Source organism: Nilaparvata lugens, chromosome X (genome assembly GCF_014356525.2).
Source record: "Nilaparvata lugens isolate BPH chromosome X, ASM1435652v1, whole genome shotgun sequence".
Taxonomy (NCBI): domain Eukaryota; kingdom Metazoa; phylum Arthropoda; class Insecta; order Hemiptera; family Delphacidae; genus Nilaparvata; species Nilaparvata lugens.
Window position 1 is genome coordinate 90,908,839 of NC_052518.1, and position 20,841 is coordinate 90,929,679.

At 31.1% G+C, this 20,841-nt stretch overlaps 1 protein-coding gene across 1 annotated transcript in view; it reads right to left on the minus strand.

The window, feature by feature from the left end:
* LOC111043958 (twitchin) overlaps nucleotides 1-20,841 on the minus strand; it is a 226,797-nt gene that overhangs the window by 177,471 nt on the left and 28,485 nt on the right. Inside the window, 13 exon segments of the mRNA XM_039442103.1 lie at nucleotides 186-263; nucleotides 1,651-1,722; nucleotides 4,222-4,242; nucleotides 5,858-5,944; nucleotides 7,571-7,771; nucleotides 9,720-9,882; nucleotides 10,948-11,027; nucleotides 12,181-12,342; nucleotides 13,974-14,146; nucleotides 14,879-14,969; nucleotides 16,004-16,318; nucleotides 18,513-18,730; nucleotides 19,080-19,381. Coding sequence (XP_039298037.1) covers nucleotides 186-263; nucleotides 1,651-1,722; nucleotides 4,222-4,242; nucleotides 5,858-5,944; nucleotides 7,571-7,771; nucleotides 9,720-9,882; nucleotides 10,948-11,027; nucleotides 12,181-12,342; nucleotides 13,974-14,146; nucleotides 14,879-14,969; nucleotides 16,004-16,318; nucleotides 18,513-18,730; nucleotides 19,080-19,381 — 1,963 coding nt within the window.

Below are 20,841 nucleotides of genomic sequence, written 5' to 3' on the forward strand. Positions count from 1 at the left end.
AAAAAATGCAATGAGCATATGAATGCTGAAATTCTGCAGTTGAGTGTTTCAAATTGAATGTTGCCAAATTTATGTGCTACATAAAAATGTATTTGCAATTGAATTTAATGCAGAAAAACGTTCACATGAATGTAATTGCTATAAATTGAATGAATAATATATATGGATGAATGAATGATGTGTACCTTTGCTGGCTCTTTTTTATCAACAGGTCGAGCTTCTGGAATGTTCACTTTGTCATCTTTAACAGTTTTGGGCTCTTTCTGTGATATGTGTGTGGTGATCATGCAACAAAACAATCGATGTTTGAAAATACAAATAATATGTGATTATCATGAATGTATAGCATAAACAGACAAATGAATGTTGTAATGATATCAATAAGTCGATAATTCCAATATTTGTAGAGTATAATAATTGACCATGTACTGAGTAGAATAGATGGTTGACATTGAATCATATTTGGAGAAAAGACAATCAGAAATAATAGAGGAAGCAAACAGGATTCAAAAATTATAGAAGTTGTAATAGAAAATATCATTTGAAACAATCAAGGATGCAGGATTGAGTGGTATAGGATTATTGTAAATTATCTTAGGGTTATGGTGGTATGAGTTATTATAAAAAACACATGAATAACTATGGACAATGAAAATTGGTTACAAATTGACACCTTCCAATAAACAAAGAATAATTCATTCTACTGCAACAGTATTTCGTATTCGAATCGAATGGAAATGAGCTGCTATACACCTCATCTAAATCACTGTTCAAGTAAAACTATTGTTTTATAGTTGATTGCTCCAGTAAAATATAATTATGATAAAACGTCATCCAAAAACCTCAACTTTCAGAATAACTAGTTCTTGAATGTCAGGAATTCAAGTACCGTAATTTAAGTTTCAAATGAACAAAAGTATCAAATCACTTTTATTTTGACATAATCATAAATGACATTTTACATTATAAAAAAAATTGTAGATAATAAACTTATCCAACTAGGATTTAACATAAATAACATGAATTTCGTTACAATCATACAAAATTATGAATCACTATAATTGGCCAAAACAAAAATGTTTATTTGATTTGAAGTATCATGCATAGTTGATACTTATAAAAGTATCAATCAGTTGAGGAAATCAATCCTCAACAATAATTTTAGGGGCCAGTTGCACGTACATCTATTAAATATTTAAATCTGTCTATGTAATCACCATAATAAGTTATCATCATATTGTCGTTCGGTTCGTTTTTCTGGTAACGCTTTATTAGATGACATCATTTTACGGCTGTTAAATTTGATAAATCTACATGCAAAAGGGCCTAACAAATGAAAGTAGTAAAAAACGAGTAGAGAAAATAGAGAGTCTCATCACAGGCGTACTCACCTATGTTATATACAAGTTTACCTTAGAGTAAATGATCTAAGTTAAGGAGGCAGTTGTGGGTTTCGACCTGTTGTCTCCAAAGAGATATTGTAAATAAATAAATAAATACTCATCTCATTTTCAATTCAGATCATCTACACTCAATTTTTACTACTTATAACTATGTAATGTAAATTCCCCACACATTTCTTAGCTATATTTCATCAGTGAGCTGAAATTGGAAACCACTTATTTTTATGAGAATGAAAATATTTATTACCTCAGGTGATTCCACTTTTTTCGCTTCTGGAGTTGTGGTCTTGCTCACTTTGTCTTGTTCAGTGTCTTTCTGCTGATGCAATACGTGCAAAACAACAAATAACAACAATCAGACCAAGTTTCAACACAGTAGGACAAAGAAGAATCAAAGTATTTTTAGAAATTGAAATATTTGAAACACCACAAATGATCAGAGAATGTACCGGAAGTTAAAAAAAAAATGACCTCAAACAGTTATATTTATAACAAGAGATAACTAAAGTAATTCAAACTTTACCATTATACTCAAATAAGTAAGAGGGTTGTAGACAATTTATAACTTTACAATTTAATAACTTCACTGCTATATTCAAATAAGTAAAAGGGTTGTATACAATTAATCAGAAATCTTTCATATGCCTTCTACCAGCAGTATTCTACCATGGATAAGATTTGAATGGTAGACGATTTTCATCCCAAATTGCTCTCTAGTTCTTCAACTGGAGCTGTAAAGCTATTGGGCTACTGCTGCTTTTATCATAGAATAGAAAAATCGTTATTCATCGGACATGAGATAAACAATCTTTAATCATGATTTTGAGATCATTAACGTCAGGAGTTGAAGAGGGAGCAAAACCAAGTCGGTTGGTGTATCCCTATAGGAAAGAATTACAAGGTGTGAAAATAATTTTGAATTATAATTCTTTATTGGAAAAAACATAATTTCAATTTCGAAAGAGGATAGCTGATTGGATTTTATGACAGAAGATAGATTTTCAGAAATTAATGTAAGGACTGTGTTGAATACCTAATACTTTGATCCTTCCTATAACATTGAAACCAAAACTTATCTACAACTAACACATGAACACAAAACTTTCAATCAATTTGTAAGATATGAAGAGAACAAAGTTATGAATTATTGTCATTGGTATTGTTGACGAATTAATCTTCCAAGTAAGTCAACAATTCTTGGATGGTTCTGATTATAAAGATGTGCACTTAAAAAGAATGTAGGTTAACAATGAATCAGTTTCTGTTCCAATATGATCTGATAACATGCTGAAAATGATACACTTACCATGGTGTGATTATATGTACAGTACATAAATAATAATGTACTTTATAAAATATGGGGGTTAATCGAATATAGAATGTCATTGAAAATTGAAAGAAAACTCGATGCAATAACAAAAAATTCCTAAATATACTAGCATTTGCATTCTGTTGAGTTTATTTCAAAATATCACATGAACAGCAATGAAGTTATTGATTGGTTGATTTGTGCAAAAATAATTTCAAACACAAATCACTAGAGATCTATGGTTAAAACATATACAATAGTGCAGTACGTTTTCATTCCATCACCCTTACCTCTTAATAGTATTTCAGGATTGTGAAGTTATTCTAGCTTCTACTAATAAAATGCATGTTCTTCACCAAAACCAATAATAGTGATTGCATGACAGTGTATCGAGAGATATTAACATTCATTACTCTACAAAATAATTTATACCAATGAAAACCTTGCAAGTAGCATTTATTAAAAATACATTTTATGTACATCTTGCAATATTTTTCATGTACAAACAATCGACTTAAAACTGGCATTCACTTCAGAGAATATATATGTTCAAAGTGGATCATTCTTACAACATTTTTATCAGTTTGTTTACAGGGAAAAAACAAGGGATTAGACTACTTGATACTGATTTCCAAGGTTTATTTACAACCAATTTAATACTGTATTTACAGAGGAATATTAGGGAGGTACAGACTGCATACAGTGATTGAATACGAATTGATTTGAACTGCTTTTCAGTCATGCTCTTCTAATGATTTACATGAATTTTACATTACGAAATGTACATTGTATCAAATAATTTACATGAGCACTAGTTTTTACATTGCTGCTCAAAATCTAAGAAATTTAGTATTCGATTTAACAAGATCATAGAAAATACTCAAGACCACCTAATGACATTCACTGTTAGTGTCAATCTATTCATTAGGCTATGGTAATCTTCCAAGCTTTTAGAGCAAATTTTTTACATGAATCCCACATAAGCTAATAGCTTGTGCGTAGGTAATGAGGTGAATTAAGACGGGAAAATGCCAGTTTCAGCCGGGAAGTGAATTCGAGATCAAGTATGTGATACGCTACTTGACAACAGTAATCATTGTAGATACTTAAATGAATTAATGCTGCGAATTGAGTCTGTACTAATGTTACAGATACACTGTACTGCGAGAATTGGAATGTTGAATAGCTTGGAATTATTTTGATGTTATTGGAAATTGCTATCCTGGTACAGTAATTCACTGATTTATTATTCTATAGATCACTTACCTCATAAAATGATTTCAATATCTACTTTATCATCTCAACCAAGCTACCAATAAACTTGTAATTTCTTATAGTATAGAAATTCCAAGCTATTTATTTCATTCTATAATAGTTATTCAACATTAAGAAATAATTCCAAACCATCACATTATCGATAGTTTGACTTATTATTACATAGTCTAGAAATGTCTGAGCAGATATAAATAATATTACTCTTAAATCTCCCAATAGTAATGGCTCTGTTACCTTCTTGGTTTCCTCTTCATTCTGAAACATAAAAGAGCATTCTATTAGTCTAGACCTGGAAATGTTTTCCAATTTTTTATTTAATATGAATATTCATTTTAAAATGAAAATATATGGACTAATAAGAGAAAAAGAGTGTGCAATTTAGGTTTGAATCATGAATTTAAACCATTCATTAATTGACAATATCTTTGAGTAAATACAATGCTAAATTTTTGACTTTGGACTTTTACTTTCCAAGTCAAAAGATGGAGAATTTCTGAATATCTTGTCTAAAAATGAACTGAGTATCGTTTTAATACTAATAGTGGAATTGGGAGTAATATGGGACTATATATCATATTAGATTATTTGAAAGTTAACTCAGTTGATATTTAGTAAACTTTTAAAGTGTTTTAATGACATTCCAATTTTCTTGTATTATGTATTCAGTCTCTTAGGCCTATTTAATTTTTCAACGATGATGACAGATTTATGTGTTATTAGTATTGCTATATACTTTTTGAATACGGTAACGATCCAAAAAACATACGATTCAGTTTGTTTCAATATTTAGAATTTTCAAATAATTATTCATTGTTTCAAAGACTTCAAGTGATAAAGCTTGAAGAAAATTAGAAAAGCAGCAGCGATTTTCTATAATTTTCTATTGGTGCACTCACTCACTCCTATGATAATAAAGTACAATGTAAATATTTTGACATTTATGAGAAAATAATTGATACATTGGAAAATTTACAACATGCATTTAACACAAGTGGCTAGGATCAAAAGAGGGTAACACAAACACATAGAATAGACCAAATGACATGAGCTTATGTGTGTATTTGAATACTGAAAACAATGAATCATGCAGACAAAAATGCAGCACGATGCAAATAGAACAAGTTGTGTCTGAATATCTTAGATGAAAGAAGAGATGAAGCGCTTCCAAATTGTTCTCAAGTGCGCTAATATTGGATATTCCGATGATTTCCTATAGAAATGTCAAAGAAGTTTTCATGGCAAAACCAGGATGTCCTTTAAACCTTGGTCCATATTGTCAGTGGTGTTGAAGAAAATTAGAGATAAAGGAATCAAATTTTATTAGTACGGAGATATTGGTTGTGGATCTTTCTCCAACCTGGGTGATAACATTTCAGGATTAGTATCTCTCACTCCATCAATCATCAGTAAGATTGGTGACAGAGAATATGTCCCAGCTTAATTCTTCACTTGCAACATCAGCGTTGTTTGATTCAATTTTCATTACGGTAATTCTTTGTCGGTTTTTCATGTCACCGAATGAATACCGACATAACGAACTGACTTTTTACATTAGCATTATAGTCCAGTCAATGGTGTTTTAATGCTCAACCAAGAAATCCCTATTTTCATTTAAATCCTTATCTTAGTAGGATTATAAATAAAAATATTGAATTAATACATTGAACAGGACCGGTTAAAAAGGGAATCAATTGAATATCTAAAACGTTTTTCACTTTCCAAAAGTTTTTGAGATGTAAATAATAAACATTGAGCAGATGTATGTTGTGCCCAAATCAAAGTGAGAAAATGGATGTATATCATTCAGTTTGGTCGACAATAACTGATCCTTGTTTTTCAGTGTTCACTTTTTTCATGCATCGAGTTTTACCTGGATGACAATCTGTTCTTGGACAGATGTCGATTTTCTCCTAGTTATTTTTTTAGTTTCTTCCGCTTTCAACTCGTCTTTCTGGATCTAAAATAGTTTTATTGATTTAATTAATTTGCTCCTAATCTAAATGATTGATCAGATATTTGTTTCAAGTTGAATAAATTTTACCAAAACAACAATTGAAACTACTGAGTTTGAATTAGATTTAATGGAAATGGAAAAAAACAGTGATTTCATACAATTAATAGGTTGATATATTAGTTGATGAGTAGTGAGAAATTTAATCAATGGTTAGAATGTTGATCGAAGTTTAGTTTACTTAACTATTAAGATAATAGAGCTTAATGAATTATGGAAGTATAATAGAACTTGACAAATAGAACATTAAAAGATTCAACTATTTTCAATGATTTATTAAGTTAGAAAAAATATATATACAGAGTGACACAGAATAACGAGAACATTAAAAAACGCCATAAAACATTAGTGGGCAGGGAAAAAATGATTTTATTCAAACTAATGTAAAGTTCAAGACTTGCCATTTGAGAGTTATCAATAACATCTATCACTTTTTGACAATTACTTCTTTAAGATGGCTTCCTCCTGAACGAATACACTCTTGAAGTCTGTGTTGACGATTCCTCATTGATCGCTGCAACATCTACGTTTCCTGGTTCCATGATCTGTCCACCTGCCATTTTCTGTTTGTAAAGCTATCTCAAATCAAACGTTTTCACAACTTGACCAATAACTGTGGTTGAATCATAAGAGACAATTCAAAATGAAATTAACAATATCCCAGCTGAAATGTTGCAGCAATCGTTCAGGAATCTCAAGAGTGTATTCGTGCAGGAGGAAGCCATCTTGAAGAAGTAATTGTCAAAAAGTGATAGATGTTATTAATAATTCTCAAATGGCAAGTCTTGAAATTTACAATAGTTTGAATAGAATAATTTTGGCCCTTCCCACTAGTGTTTTATGGCGTTTTCAAATGTTCCTGTTATTCTGGGTCACCCGGTATAATCCGTCAGAAATCCATTACACCAAAATAACATTCATGATAAAATTATAAACAAAATGAGATCGAATCTCTATAAATTGATTATCCTTTTTAAGAACTCTACTTCAAGGCATAAAAATAGCCTACATGTATAAGAAAACGAACAAGGTCTGAGGATTTCAATCCAATTGCACGTTGAAGTAGATAGCCTACAAGTGAATTAAATTCATCAATATACTTCCCGTTCTGTACACAATTAATTCAATAATGAAAAGCATTGTAGAAACAATCAGCACAGCGTTAGATTGCAATTGAATTGGTATTTATGGATGATATTTGTTAAATCAACAATATCCATCATGGAAAATCATAATGTATAATAATTGCAATTTTTAGAAATTGTATAACAATTGAAATTGTTAGAAATATAATTTTATAGATGATTATTCAGTAACTAGTAGAGTAGCCATTATTTCACTACTGTATGTTGAGTTTTGTTTGGAAACACATAAATGATCTTCCACTTATATCTATCGAAGAAATAAATGTTGGTAGTCTATATTTCAAAACACTTTTAATCTTGAGTTCTAAAGCATTATAGATTGCAGAAGATTATTATAAGCAGTATATTGTAATGAAGCAGAAGGTTATAAGCAGCATATTGTATTGTTGCAGTTGTTGAGCTATCTATATTTGAAAAATTAACTCACCTTCTTAACTTGAACCTTTTTCTCTTCAACCTTCTCTTCTATTTTCTTCTTCTGGACTTTGGTCTCCTCCTTCTTTTCTTCCACCTTCTTCTCCTCTACTTTCTTCTCCACCTTCTTCTCCTCCTTTTTCTCTTCCTTCTTCTCAACCTTCTTTTCTTCCTTCTTCTCTTCTTTCTTCTCTTCCTTCTTTTCTTCTTCTTTCTGCGCGTGTCCACATTAACACAAAATGCATAATTGAAATACAAACACTAATAGAGGTTTTAATGTGAAGTAAATCAATAATCTACCATTTACAGACTATAGACACCAAAAGTTGCTGCATCTAATTTTAATTCAATGCTATTACCATGACTATAAATTCAGCAAATACCAAATACAATTTATATATAGCCTACAGTCAAATTGGAAATCTGGTAAATTTGTAATAATTAATTTGTTTTCGAACTATTTTTCACAACACTACAGCCAAGCTTTCTTTTCTTTACTGTAGTGTCGTGAAAAATAGTTCAAAAATGAATTATTAACTAGCAGTTTGTCATGGAATGTGAAATAAATGAGTTATTATTAAAACACATATGGAAACATATAGTTATTATTATATATCCATATGTGTCAGATAGACACATTTATAGTGAGCATGCCATGTGATGCAGAATTCTATTGGATAGAAAGCAGTTTCAAAAGTTTTATCAATATTTCTGTACAAATCTTTAAAAAAGTTTATAGTTATAAATACTCAGGCTTTCAACTTTGAAGAATTATTATCCACGCAGAACTGACGACTGCCTAATGTTATATTAACTTTGAAGTGACAGCATTAGTTAAATGGAGAACATTGATGTTATTCATCAGGAATGCTGTCAGTTTAAAATGATTTTTTTTTTAATACATTGCTGTGAAAAATATCATAGAAATATTCTTCGGCTTTATAAAAGAAAAAATAAATGAACAAGTCTAATAAATTGAATGAAAATTTGCCAGATTTCTGTCAAATTATTCTACTTATGAGCAAGAAATATATTTATTACACATACTACCATCCAATTTATCCAAAATTTCTTAACATGCAGGGTAATCATTCTTCAATTGGAGTCAAGTGAAACTAAATATATACACTGATGTTGATAACAAAGTTCGATTGAGGACATGAGTAAGATATTTCCAGTATTAGAGATTTCCATTTTCTCAACCATTTGAATGAAGTTGAGGTCAAGAACGTCTATTGAATTCTAATCGTAAATATTCAAATCTTGTAGATTATTGAATAATAAATATTCAACAAAAATATTAGTAGCATCTCAGATGAATCTATTGAGATCAAATATATAGTCAACTTGATTTGGCATTTATCTTTAAATCTTTAATAATAAAGAAATACGCTACACAAAATAAACTCGAATTACATACATCAATATTATCATTATTGCCGAGATGGGGATGATAATGATGATAGAAATTATTATGATGGTGACGATAGTAATGATTTACATGATGATGATGACGATAGTAATGATTTACATGATGATGATGATGATGATGATGATGATGATGATGATGATGATAATGATTAAAATTATCATGATGGTGAAGTAATGATGATGAAAATTAATGTGAAAGTGAATGTGAAATTAAATGTTAAATTGTAGCAGTTGTCAAGGGTCGATACACTTGGTGCTTTGAGAATGTATCTGAAATGATCTTCATGATTTATGATTTAATTTAGTATATCGGGATTAGTAAAAAATCGTATAGTAGCATAAAAGTGTACAGATAATCATAGAACATTAATAACTCCGACAAAAGCCTAAAGCTTGTTTGTGGATAATAAGGTGACATCGAAATACCAGACCTAGCTAGGAAAGGTCCCGGATAAAAGTAAATGTGTAATCTCATGGAGAATCTAAAATAGAGATGATGATAATGATAGATAGTTGATGTCAGGAAATGCTTCGTGATACAGTTGAGAGGATATATTTACATACATCAATTATGCTAACAATGCAATGCAGACAAAATGCAAAAATGATATGCATAAATACATGTTTATTTACACGGGATAGGAAGATTTTAAAATGTCACCTTGATATCATGTGAAATGTCCGATGAAAAATGAAATGTGATGATGAATGAAAGGATAACTTACCCTTACCTTTACTTTGAGCTCAGCAGATGATTCCGCTTTACCAAATTCATTCGTAATAACCACTTTTATTGTGCCACAAAACTCATATTTGACTTTGGCAATTGTTATCTTGGCTACAGTGCCATCAAAGTTGGGTGTGAATGCAGCGTCTGTAATTTCCTTGCCATCTCTGAAATTTCAAAGAATAATTTGTGTAGAAAGAAACAAATAAACTATAATAAAATAATTCAGACGAAAGGCGACACTAAAGTTTCTCGTTCTAAAAACCAATACAGCATAACTCACATCATAACAAAAACTTCATAATATACTTCCTCTTGAGATAAGAATGCTACCGGTAAAAAAATTCAGATTGGTTATTAATAAATGGCTAAGACAAAAACCCATTTCAAAATTTAAAAGAACTTATGGATTGAGATGTTAATATTGTTACCTGATTATGTTGAAAATTGCATGTTTGTATAATGTTTAATGGCTAATAATAAATAACGGGAGAGTTTCAAAAAGTGTTTCAATAGTTTTCGTTATTTAATTGGACTTATCTATGTCTTTTGGTATTTCAAACAGTTTTAGTAGAAACAGTTCAACTTCAAAAGTGATAATTGTAATGAAGACTATACTGATATAGACTTTATTGATATTCTTCGTGAAGCTTTGACTGCTTAACATGGTTTCCGATAGCTAGTTATCATTGAAAATTATACTTTACAAAATTAATTGAATTCCGAGTTTTTCAGAAGCAAAGGTCTAAACTATACGTGCGGGATGGACGCGCGGAAGCTTATCCGCTCGTTACAGGATGCCTGACTTCTTATGGGGAACACTATACGAGTGGAATAGAGCCCCATAAGAGGCCATAGGCATTATGTAGACGTGCGGAATCAATTCCGAATGTTATTCCGCTTGTATAGTTTGGACCTCAGTGAAACAACGATCTGAGGTGAGAATAGTTAATGCTTCATAACAAGTTTCTCTATGATTTGAAGATCTTCATAAAATATTTATTTTATAGAGTGCAAGAGTTCCTTTCAAACCAAGACTAGATTTGATTTACTTGGTGTTGAATGATGTAAACTTAGTGTTGATTATGCAAAATTATACGCCTGACTTTTCTTATACTCCATAACGTAATCTAATGATGGTTATTTTCAGTCATATTCCATATACAAATATAAATGATCCAAGTGATAACATACTATAAAAGCTTTCATAAGGACATTCAACATGTTTTTACCTGTACCAAACTGCTCTAGCCTTCTTGTCGGTTGTTTCCAATGTACACGCCATGTCGACGAAAAGTCCTTCTGTAACTGTCTGCAATTAAAAAATAAACAAATATTAGACTGGAAATTAGAGCTTTAAATACTCTATCATGGAACACAATATATCAAGTGTATTGTATGTTCAAGAAAGAAAAAACACAGAATATTATTTATTGTATTTCAGTATTTCATAATGCAACGGTATTGCTTGGTTGCACAAAAGCCTGTTGAGCCTTCATTTCAAAAAAACTTTTCTGATTGGTTTTCATTTGATCATGATTAAAGTTTAACAGGAGTTTGTGTACCCGAGCAGGTGTGTTCTTATTTTCCATTATCTATGTCAATTAGTTTAAATATTGTTGTAACTAATTCCCAAGAGGTTGTATCAATTGTAAACTTGCAGTGGAATAAATGAAATGAATAAATATAAAAAGAATGATGAATTGTAAGCTTCGCGCTGCAGAACGGAAAACCATTATAACTTTCCTATAAGTAGAGCTCAAAGAATTTTCAATAGTTATTCGGAGCACTTGGACATCTTCTGGTTTTCCCCTTCCAAATTCCGAAGGATTTCATATGATTTAGTCTAGTAGTATGTGGTCCATCATTGCGCTTACATTTCTTTTTTCAATTATCCTCATAAAGGGTAGTAGTAGTACATTACACAGACACAATTTTATTTTATTTTCTCTTGTCTACATACTAGTAATGATTATAGTTTACTTAGGAATAAGTGTGCATTTTCCATATTGAACTCAGTTACTGTATTTTTATTATTCTATATACAACTGTATATCTCATCTTTTTTATTTTCATAATTTAATAATTACCTATTTTTATAATTTATTCTCTACTCATATTCCCCATCTTCTTTTTATTGAAAATTGTATTATGTTGGAAATTATTGTATAGTGTGAAGGAGGCAAAATGGGGGTTTACCTGTTGTCTCCATGAATAAATAAATAATTTATCGCTACTTCTAAATTCCTGTTGACTTATTTGCATTGATTAAATTACTTGAATGATTAGTAACATTTGAAAGGAGTTCAATTCAATCATCATCAATGAATTCCAATTGACAGTCTACATTTTAAAGTCCTTAAAATATTCTGAAACTGTTGATCCTATGTTTCGATTTTGAGTTGATTTTAAAATGAAAGAAGTTAAACAATTAATGCTAAAAGAATTCGATAGATGATACTTACCACATCCTTGAGATGTTCCTTGATAATTGGAGAATTTCCACCCTCTGTGACTTCAATAGCATCTGAAGTTGTCTCTCCTTTCTCGTTCTTTGCAATGAGTTTGTATGAACCTTTGTCTTGTGCTGTGCATTCTAGAACTTCAAGTTTCACAGCGTATTCACCCTGCAATCACAAAATTATCATTAATATTTTTCAATTTATTCCTATATTTTTTCTTTCATTGTGTATCTAAGGTGTAAAATTGATTGAAATTATTGTAATTTCCCGGAATATAACAATTCATTACACGAATAAATTATTGCAGTTATACTGTTTACTACTCACAATTAGGAATGTAGAGCTGTAGAGCTGTATAGTCTAAGGTAAACAAATGTTATCAATGTATTTATAATTAATTTATTTATTCATTCATATGGCTTTTATTGGCAGAGAGATCCTTTTGGATGCTCTGCCTTGCCATATTACCCAAAGTCATTTCCTATTTACACAATTTATAATAAACATCCACAATAAATTGGTTCATTATATAAACATTGTAATATTTCAAAATATTGTAATTATTTTGAAAAACTGCCCATAAATATAACACCATTATTCAATATATTCTGTGACTATCCTCTGACATTACCTAACGACTGCTTTTTAGGAATAGATAACAAGTTTTAAATCGTAATGTTAACAATATCTCCCAACTGAATAATAGCAGCTGTTTTCTTTGAAATTTCCTTCTTGGCGATTCATAAACATTTGGAGGTAGTCAAATATTTTTAACAAATAACATGTGAAACAGGGCTTTATCAATGATTGATAATAATAATTATTATAATTATTGTATTTTTTCGTTAGCGTTATTATTATTTTTCTTTTTTGAAGGGACGGATTCAAGGATCCAAAGGTTCAAAGAACCCCTCACGTCATCCGAAGCTTATTGTGTTCCCAAGTAGTATGTTAGTTAGGCAAACCAATACCTATGTCCTTTACAAGAACCAGGAGTTTTTCCCTATGCTAACATCCCATTCATCACTTGGTTGCTTGTCGCAATCCAGTGTGACATACTTGGCAGTCTCTTCAGACTGATTAGTCCTCGTGACCTGCGTGAGTTCCACTCCTGGCCTTCTTTGAAGGTCCTTCCGCTGAGGAAGGGGTGGCCGAGTTGCCTCTAGGGCGCCTGGCCACCCTTGACTTAGCCTCTTGACCCACATTTGTGCCTGGAGTTTCACCCATCTCTGGTCTCTTGGGTTTTTGTTTTTGCCCCTCCGAAACTGCCCTGATGGGGTAGATCCCGTGGGTTTGAAAGCAAGGCAACTTCTGGAGTTGCCTTGGGGTTCCTTTTAGTCGCCTCCTACGACAAGCAGGGATACTGTGGGTGAATTCTGGTATTCACACATTCTTGAGTACGATGTTCGACTCAAAGCTTCGTTAGGGTTACTCTTTAATAGAAATAAAAATACAAATTAATCTTAGTACCCTTTTTTGTGGTTTTTATTTCAAATTATAATTATTTTTTGGTAAAATACCTTCGGGCTTAAATGTTCTGAATGATAATATAATTGCATTGTTCATATTATGTAAACTTATGGAACAATACAAAAGTTCCAAAATCAAATCAATAATAAAAAAGCTGGTGAAAAAACTTCTGCGGAAAACATGAGTGCGAAAATGTTAATAGATGGCCGTACGTCGATAACCATCTTCGAGCACTAGTATAACAGATAATTATTAAGATAAATACTAATACTAATACTTTTAGCACATCCATAATGTGAGGGACCAAAGATAGATGATATACTCACTTCTTTAACTTGTTCCACCTTGACCTTGTGTTTAGCATCCTCCTTCACAACCACCTTCTCTTTCATCCATGTAACCTTGGGCTCGAATATCGACTGTACACGCACTTCAATAGTGACGGCTTTCTTTTGTGTAATTTTAATTGCTTTAGGAACTTGTTTGATAACAGGAATGACTGAAAATAAGAAGATTTTGTGATATTAGATGCTTACAGCAAAACATCAGACAATATAATTGTTATAAAATCAGTTTAATGTAGAATTCGAAGGATTTGAAACTATTTATTCTTGTGAAGTGGGCTTTCCAGTATAACTTTGAGTCTTCAATAATATTCCTTCTTGTGCTGTATCGAATATGAATATGAATGAAATATTCTACAACGAATCTATCTATTATGAACGAATATATCTATAACGAATATGAATGACACATTTTAATTATTCCAAAGTCCTGCGAATACAATATAAATGTGAAACCTATCAAACAAACTACGGTATTCAATTTCGAGTGGAGTTCAATTTCAATGTTATATTCAATTTCAATGTTATATTCAATTTCAATGTTATATTGCAGTGTACATTCTAAGCTCTCATTAGAATAAGCTCTCATTTGATTCAGTTTCTGTCATACTATGGAGTAAAAAATGCAGAAAGTCACCCATCGTTAACTGTAGGGTCTAACCTTTTCAAACAATTCATATCCTCAAATGATATTGCAAGTCCTTATTTAGTAAATTAATGTCTAAGCAGAGCAATATTTTTAAAATCGATCAAATCTATCAATCCTCATAGACTGTTTCAACCTTTCAGACAAAAAATCATTACATGTTTTCTCTGAGAAGGGAAAAGTGGGAGGATTGAAACTTCAACTAAATTAATTTGAATCATAACTTATCTATGATACTCACTTTCAATGTTTAGAGTCAGGTTTGCATTCAACTCTCCACAGGTATTTTTAATGTTGCATTTGTATAATCCAGAATCGGCTTTTCCAGCATCCTGTTGAAAAAGATCGCAATTTGAATCTCATCTAACTTACAAACATTTCAACAAATTTATAAAATGAATTTCCTTACGAATAAGAGGGTGTTGTCGAACCCTCTTCTTATAAAATCAGTGAGAGATTAGTCCGTTTTTTACCCCATATTCAGTCGTAAATTTATAAATAGAAACCAAATTTAAGTAGAAATCTATATGACTTCTCACATTGTAAATAGAATTTAATTTAAATAATTTTGTGATGTGAACTAATCTTTCACTTTTATATTGGAATTACAATATGTAATACACATTGCAGTTATTGATTAATTTTTTTGCTACAGTAAATACTAATGGTCCCTCAACTTTTATCTTTCAACTATTCTACTATCTGTAACTATTTTAATTCAGAGATTACATATGAGAGTAAACCATTAATTCTCATCACTTTACTCTTGACATATTCAATACACTCAAAAAATAGCTGTGCATCCTTGAGCTCCAAATAAAATCTTTCCTCAAAACAGCCTTGTAAAATAAATATTGAGCTGTTTCCATATATATTTTCACCAATCTTGTATAATAAGCATGCGACATATCTAACATACATTTGTGAGTATCTATTATTTCAAGACATTTGTTGTCTGTAATTGAAATTTAAAATAGTGAGGCCCGGTTTTGAGGACACAGTTGACACTTATTGGATCTAATTCACCATTAAATCTATTGTTAAAATGGTCCTATAAGATATATAATTGGGTTTAATAAGTGTCCTAGAAGCCGGGTCTGAAACAAAATAATTCACTCTTGAATGATATTTTAATATATTTAAATCTGTGTTCATGTTATTTTCAAGGATTCTATATCAAACTATTCCATTTCAATATCAGTGTTATCTCCAAAAGTCGATGAGGAATTGAAATCAAATCAATTGTGTTGATGTTGTAATTGTAATTTATGTATTTTTCGTGTGCAACTCTTTGTATGGGGCATGGCCCTTATGACAAATAAAGCTTATTTATTATTATCAATTCACACTTGACTAATCGACTTACCTTGAGTTCAAGTTTGATATAATATACGCTTTCACTCTTCTCAACCATAGACCAAGTTATCTTGGTGCTCTGTTTCAAAACAGTACCCTCATGGTACCACACAATATCCGGTTTGGGTATGGATTTGACTGTACAATCCATGATTACGAGTTTTCCACTGTTTTCTGATTTGATTTTCGGTTTTTCGACGAATGTCGGTGGTTCACCTTCGGGCTCTGGTTCGGCTTCAATATTCAAATTCAGGTTTGCGTTGCTCTCGCCGTAGTCGTTTTGAACATGACATCTGTAAGTACCACTGTCTGGCCCAATGGGGTCCTACAAACCAATTATAAATCACTATTTAGAACACTAATAAACCACTAAACACTAACTATGAATCAATATTTACAAAACTAATAAACCACTAAACACTAATTATAAATCAATATTTACAACACTAATAAACCACTAAACACTAACCAATAAAATACTAATTATAATATTAATTTTCTGATCATTGTATTGTTTGTGCTAACCAATTGAATTGAATTATAAACCACTATTTACAACACCAATAAATAGTAGTTGACAACATTTACTCTGTTTCAATTCATTATTGATAAATACCAGACCACTCACAATACAACTTGAATGTTGAAAAAACATAATTTGAAATTATGTAAAATAGCGGGAAGCAATAAATTGATTAGGAACATAATCAAATTCTTCTAGTCAAAACGAATTGATGAAGTTACAGAACTGAATTTCACATGAATTATACAGTTCATCTAATCTAGTTTCAATCATTCATTACTTATTCTCTCAAATGAAATCTATTAGAATAAACTGGTCTCCATTCTCAGAAAACCAATTTTAAATTATGATTAAATAATTTAAAGTTGACAATAATAAGTTAAATTAGGATTATTATGCACTTGAAATAATTGAACGTTTAAATAGTTTGAATTCACGTTCATTATAAAGATAGAAATATTCCAAAATCTTGATAATAGAATAAATAATATTTTTCAACCCTCCACAGTCATGATTATAAAAGTAAAACTTGACAGACAAACTGGGGCAATTGAAGTTTGAATAATGAATAATCTTACAATCTAAGACAATCTCACATCTTATCATTTTTTAAATCAACAAGCAAACTTAACAAGAGGAGCCTACTCTCTCAAATTCAACAATGTTAGTTGTAACTTCACTTCTTCATGGCTTATCTAAGTCGCATTTGACATAATATAATGTACGAAAGAAACAATGTACTGATGTAACTAGCACCAGCTGGTGCAAGTGGGACACTGGGGTGTAAAAACACACAAGACAACTTCCACTGGTTATTTATACAGAAGTATTCCGTAAATTATTTTGAAAACTGTGTAAGGAGACTGTAGTTGACACTACCACCCTAATTTATGAAATTGATAGCATCTCCCTATGCTACCATAGTACTTATTATATTTGATAGTTGAGAAAAAAGGTGTAGTGTGATACACTCCAGCGAGTTTTCAGAAGGATAGAACTTTACACCACTTCAAAATTATTTTTGCTCTCATTTCATTGTTTTGATAGTCTGATAAAAAATTGCATACTTATTAATTGTGAAATTCAGGCATATAATTTTATTAGACTTTTTCATAATAAATATAACATATTAAATAAAAAGACTAAGAAATTGTCAAGAACCACATATTTAGAATGACCGGTTTCGGCTGTTAATCTCAGATAAACTAAAACTAAATACAAGAGCAGCAGAATTTATACCAATAGCAGTACTCGCCTACTAGTATAAATTCTGCTGCTCTTGCATTTAGTTTTAGTTTATCAGAGATTGACAATGGTATAACAACCGAAACCAATCTTTCTAAATTTCAATAAAATCTGTGGTTCTTGGCAATTTCTTAGTCTTTTTATTTAATATGAATAATTACCACAATATCAACTTCTCAACTACACAAAAAGTGAAATATAAAATATAAACTTCGATTAATAGAACATAATTATTAAGGCATCGATTTGATATTGAAATACAAATATAAATCTACTTGTAGAACCTTGAAATTGTCTGTACTACTCGTATAAAACTTTTGATTTGTATCAGTGCCTAAATCATCAGTTCATTATGATTTTGAAAACATTCGTTTTTGTTTACAATCTTGATTGATTTATCTATCCATACAATTAACAATCATCCATATTATACATTATACAGTATGATCAAGTATGAATACAGTATGTTTAATAGGTTCAACTTGTCTATACTACTCGTATAAAACTATAAAACTATTGATTTAAATCATCAGTCTATTATGATTTTGAAAACATTCATGTTTGTTTACAATCTTCATTGATTTATCTATCCATACAATTAATAATCATTCATATCATACAGTATGATTAAGAGGTTTAGTCTACGACAGCAGTTCTTCTCCAAAATTTCGATAATAGTCACGTTTTACATATAATAGTAGCCTATGTACATTGTCTTCTCTTCGAATAGAGTACGGTAAATAATACTTACTTTGATTTCTAGAAGTATTTCGTAAATGTCTTCGCTTTCATTCATTTTCATTTTGATTTTGGCTGACTCTGTAACTGCTTTTGTACCTTTGAACCATGTGACTATCGGTTTAGGCTTGGCTGTACACTTGCACCTCATCGTGATCAGTGTACCGGTTTCGTTCGGAATTATTTTGGGCTTCTCGATGAAGGACGGTGCGAAGCCTTCGTCTGCTCCACCTGCAAATTATAATTCGAGATTTAAATGATTGTGGGGTTGAGATGGGTTTGGTTCCATAAGATACACCAGGATTCAACAAGGAGTTTACTCGTTCGCCATCAAAACAACATATATACGATACAGAAGGGTTGCTATAAAAGAGATAGAGAGGTAAGATTAGCATGCTGGTGGAGGAGAGATCGCCACTGGAACCTAGAGGTGGAAATTAGTCGAGCAAGCCAATACGACTGAAGCAAGCAATGCAGAACAGCAACAGGATAAGAAGACGATAAATGATAGCAGTAGAAGAGAAAAGGACACACAATACCTCTGTATGCTTATACGTTACCAAACAGTGGCATGGCATACCTTGGAAGTTCAATGCGATGTTTGCATTGCTCTCTCCAAAGCTATTGCAGGCATTACATCTGTAATTGCCACCGTCAGCTCTTGTCGGATTCGATATCTCGAGTTTCAACAAGTAGGTGTCTTTGCCGGTCGCCTTTTTTGTCATTTTAATCCTATTTGTGTCCAGAATGACCTTGGAGCCTTGGTACCAGATGATCTCTGGCACAGGGTTCGCTTCCAGCATGCATTCCATCACAAGAATGTCGCCTTCTTGATGTATCGTCGGCTTCTTCGGGAATCTTGGTGCCTTGCCCTCCGGAATTCTTGCAAACAGAAATTTGTTAAAATTAATAAATTGGATACAGCCTTAGTGGAAGATTTGGGCCAATTTCTATCTATGATAATATATTACAGCTAACTTTCTATCTAATAGTGAAAATTATATTGTATAAGACATAACTTACATATCAAATAGAAATACTTGTTAAAAAATTGCAATTATAGTATTTTTAACTCTTTTTCTAATATTTATCCAAAATACATCAATTGAAAAATCCTTTATTTAATTGCACATGGTTAGAAATAATTTTAAATATGAACATTGTCTAGTTAGTGATCGATAGTAAATTAGCAATACCATTCGGAGTGAAGTGAGAAAATAGACTTGTCCAAAAAAGAAATTCTTTATCAATATATCAATAAGTTTTTATTTATTATTAATCTATTTTTATTAGTGTTCAGTTTATCAAGCACATAATATGACGCTTTCGAATGTTTTTTATATTTTTTGTTAATCTATTATTAAGCTATAATGCACCAAGCCAAAAAATGAATAGGATTCAACAACTGCTTTTATTAACTTTGAGTTATTGAAATTATATTTTTGGAACAAAACAGTTTCAAGAGAAAAATACATTTGAGTTGTACAGTACTTCAGACTTTTGGCAGCAGTATGATAGTATTTAAAAAATCATGTCGACGAGATTATAACAGTAAAATCTCGACAGTAAAAGATATTGGACACACCACGTTCCAACAATAACAGCAACGGTCTATTTTCTTGACATGTGTAATTTGTATCTAAATTTCCAGTGAAAATAATGGGTCCATTAGTCACGCTCTTTCAAATTTTCTCTCAATAGATCTCTGCGAATGAATAGCAATAATGTGCTTCAAGATCGAACTTGGATCTAAGCCAAGCGCTCCACACAAAAGAATTCCGCGATCACTTGGATAATTAATCGAACAGTTAAAGTTTGGGAGAGTAGTTTGCATCATCTTAAATCGATAGTTGACAGCAGTGGACACGGAGAGTTATTTTCAGATTGGCAGATCAGAGGAGCTATTGACATTGAAAGATCCATTTCACAAATTCAAATATTCAATTGCAGTGTTGATTTCCAACACTTAAATAAATAGAACCCCCCACTGACAAAATAAGCAATGACGAAATTAAAGTTGAAAAATCGAAGTTGTAATTGAAAAAGCAATTGACGCTGGAATTGAAGTTACTTGGAAACTGAATAATAATTAAGATGTTTTTCCAATAATAATTAATTATATTTTTGCTATAAAATAGGTAATATTTCATAGAACATCCACACAATAGTAAAATATTACTTGCTGGTTTGAATTTTAGAGGATAACAAATAGAAAAAGGATTTGTACAGTTTAATGATCCGCATTTCCCAAATAATCTGGCATGTCCTTATTCTTACAACATAGCCATGCTTCCTATTCTACTGTATAGTATTATCTTTTGAATGAAATCTTCATGTATCTC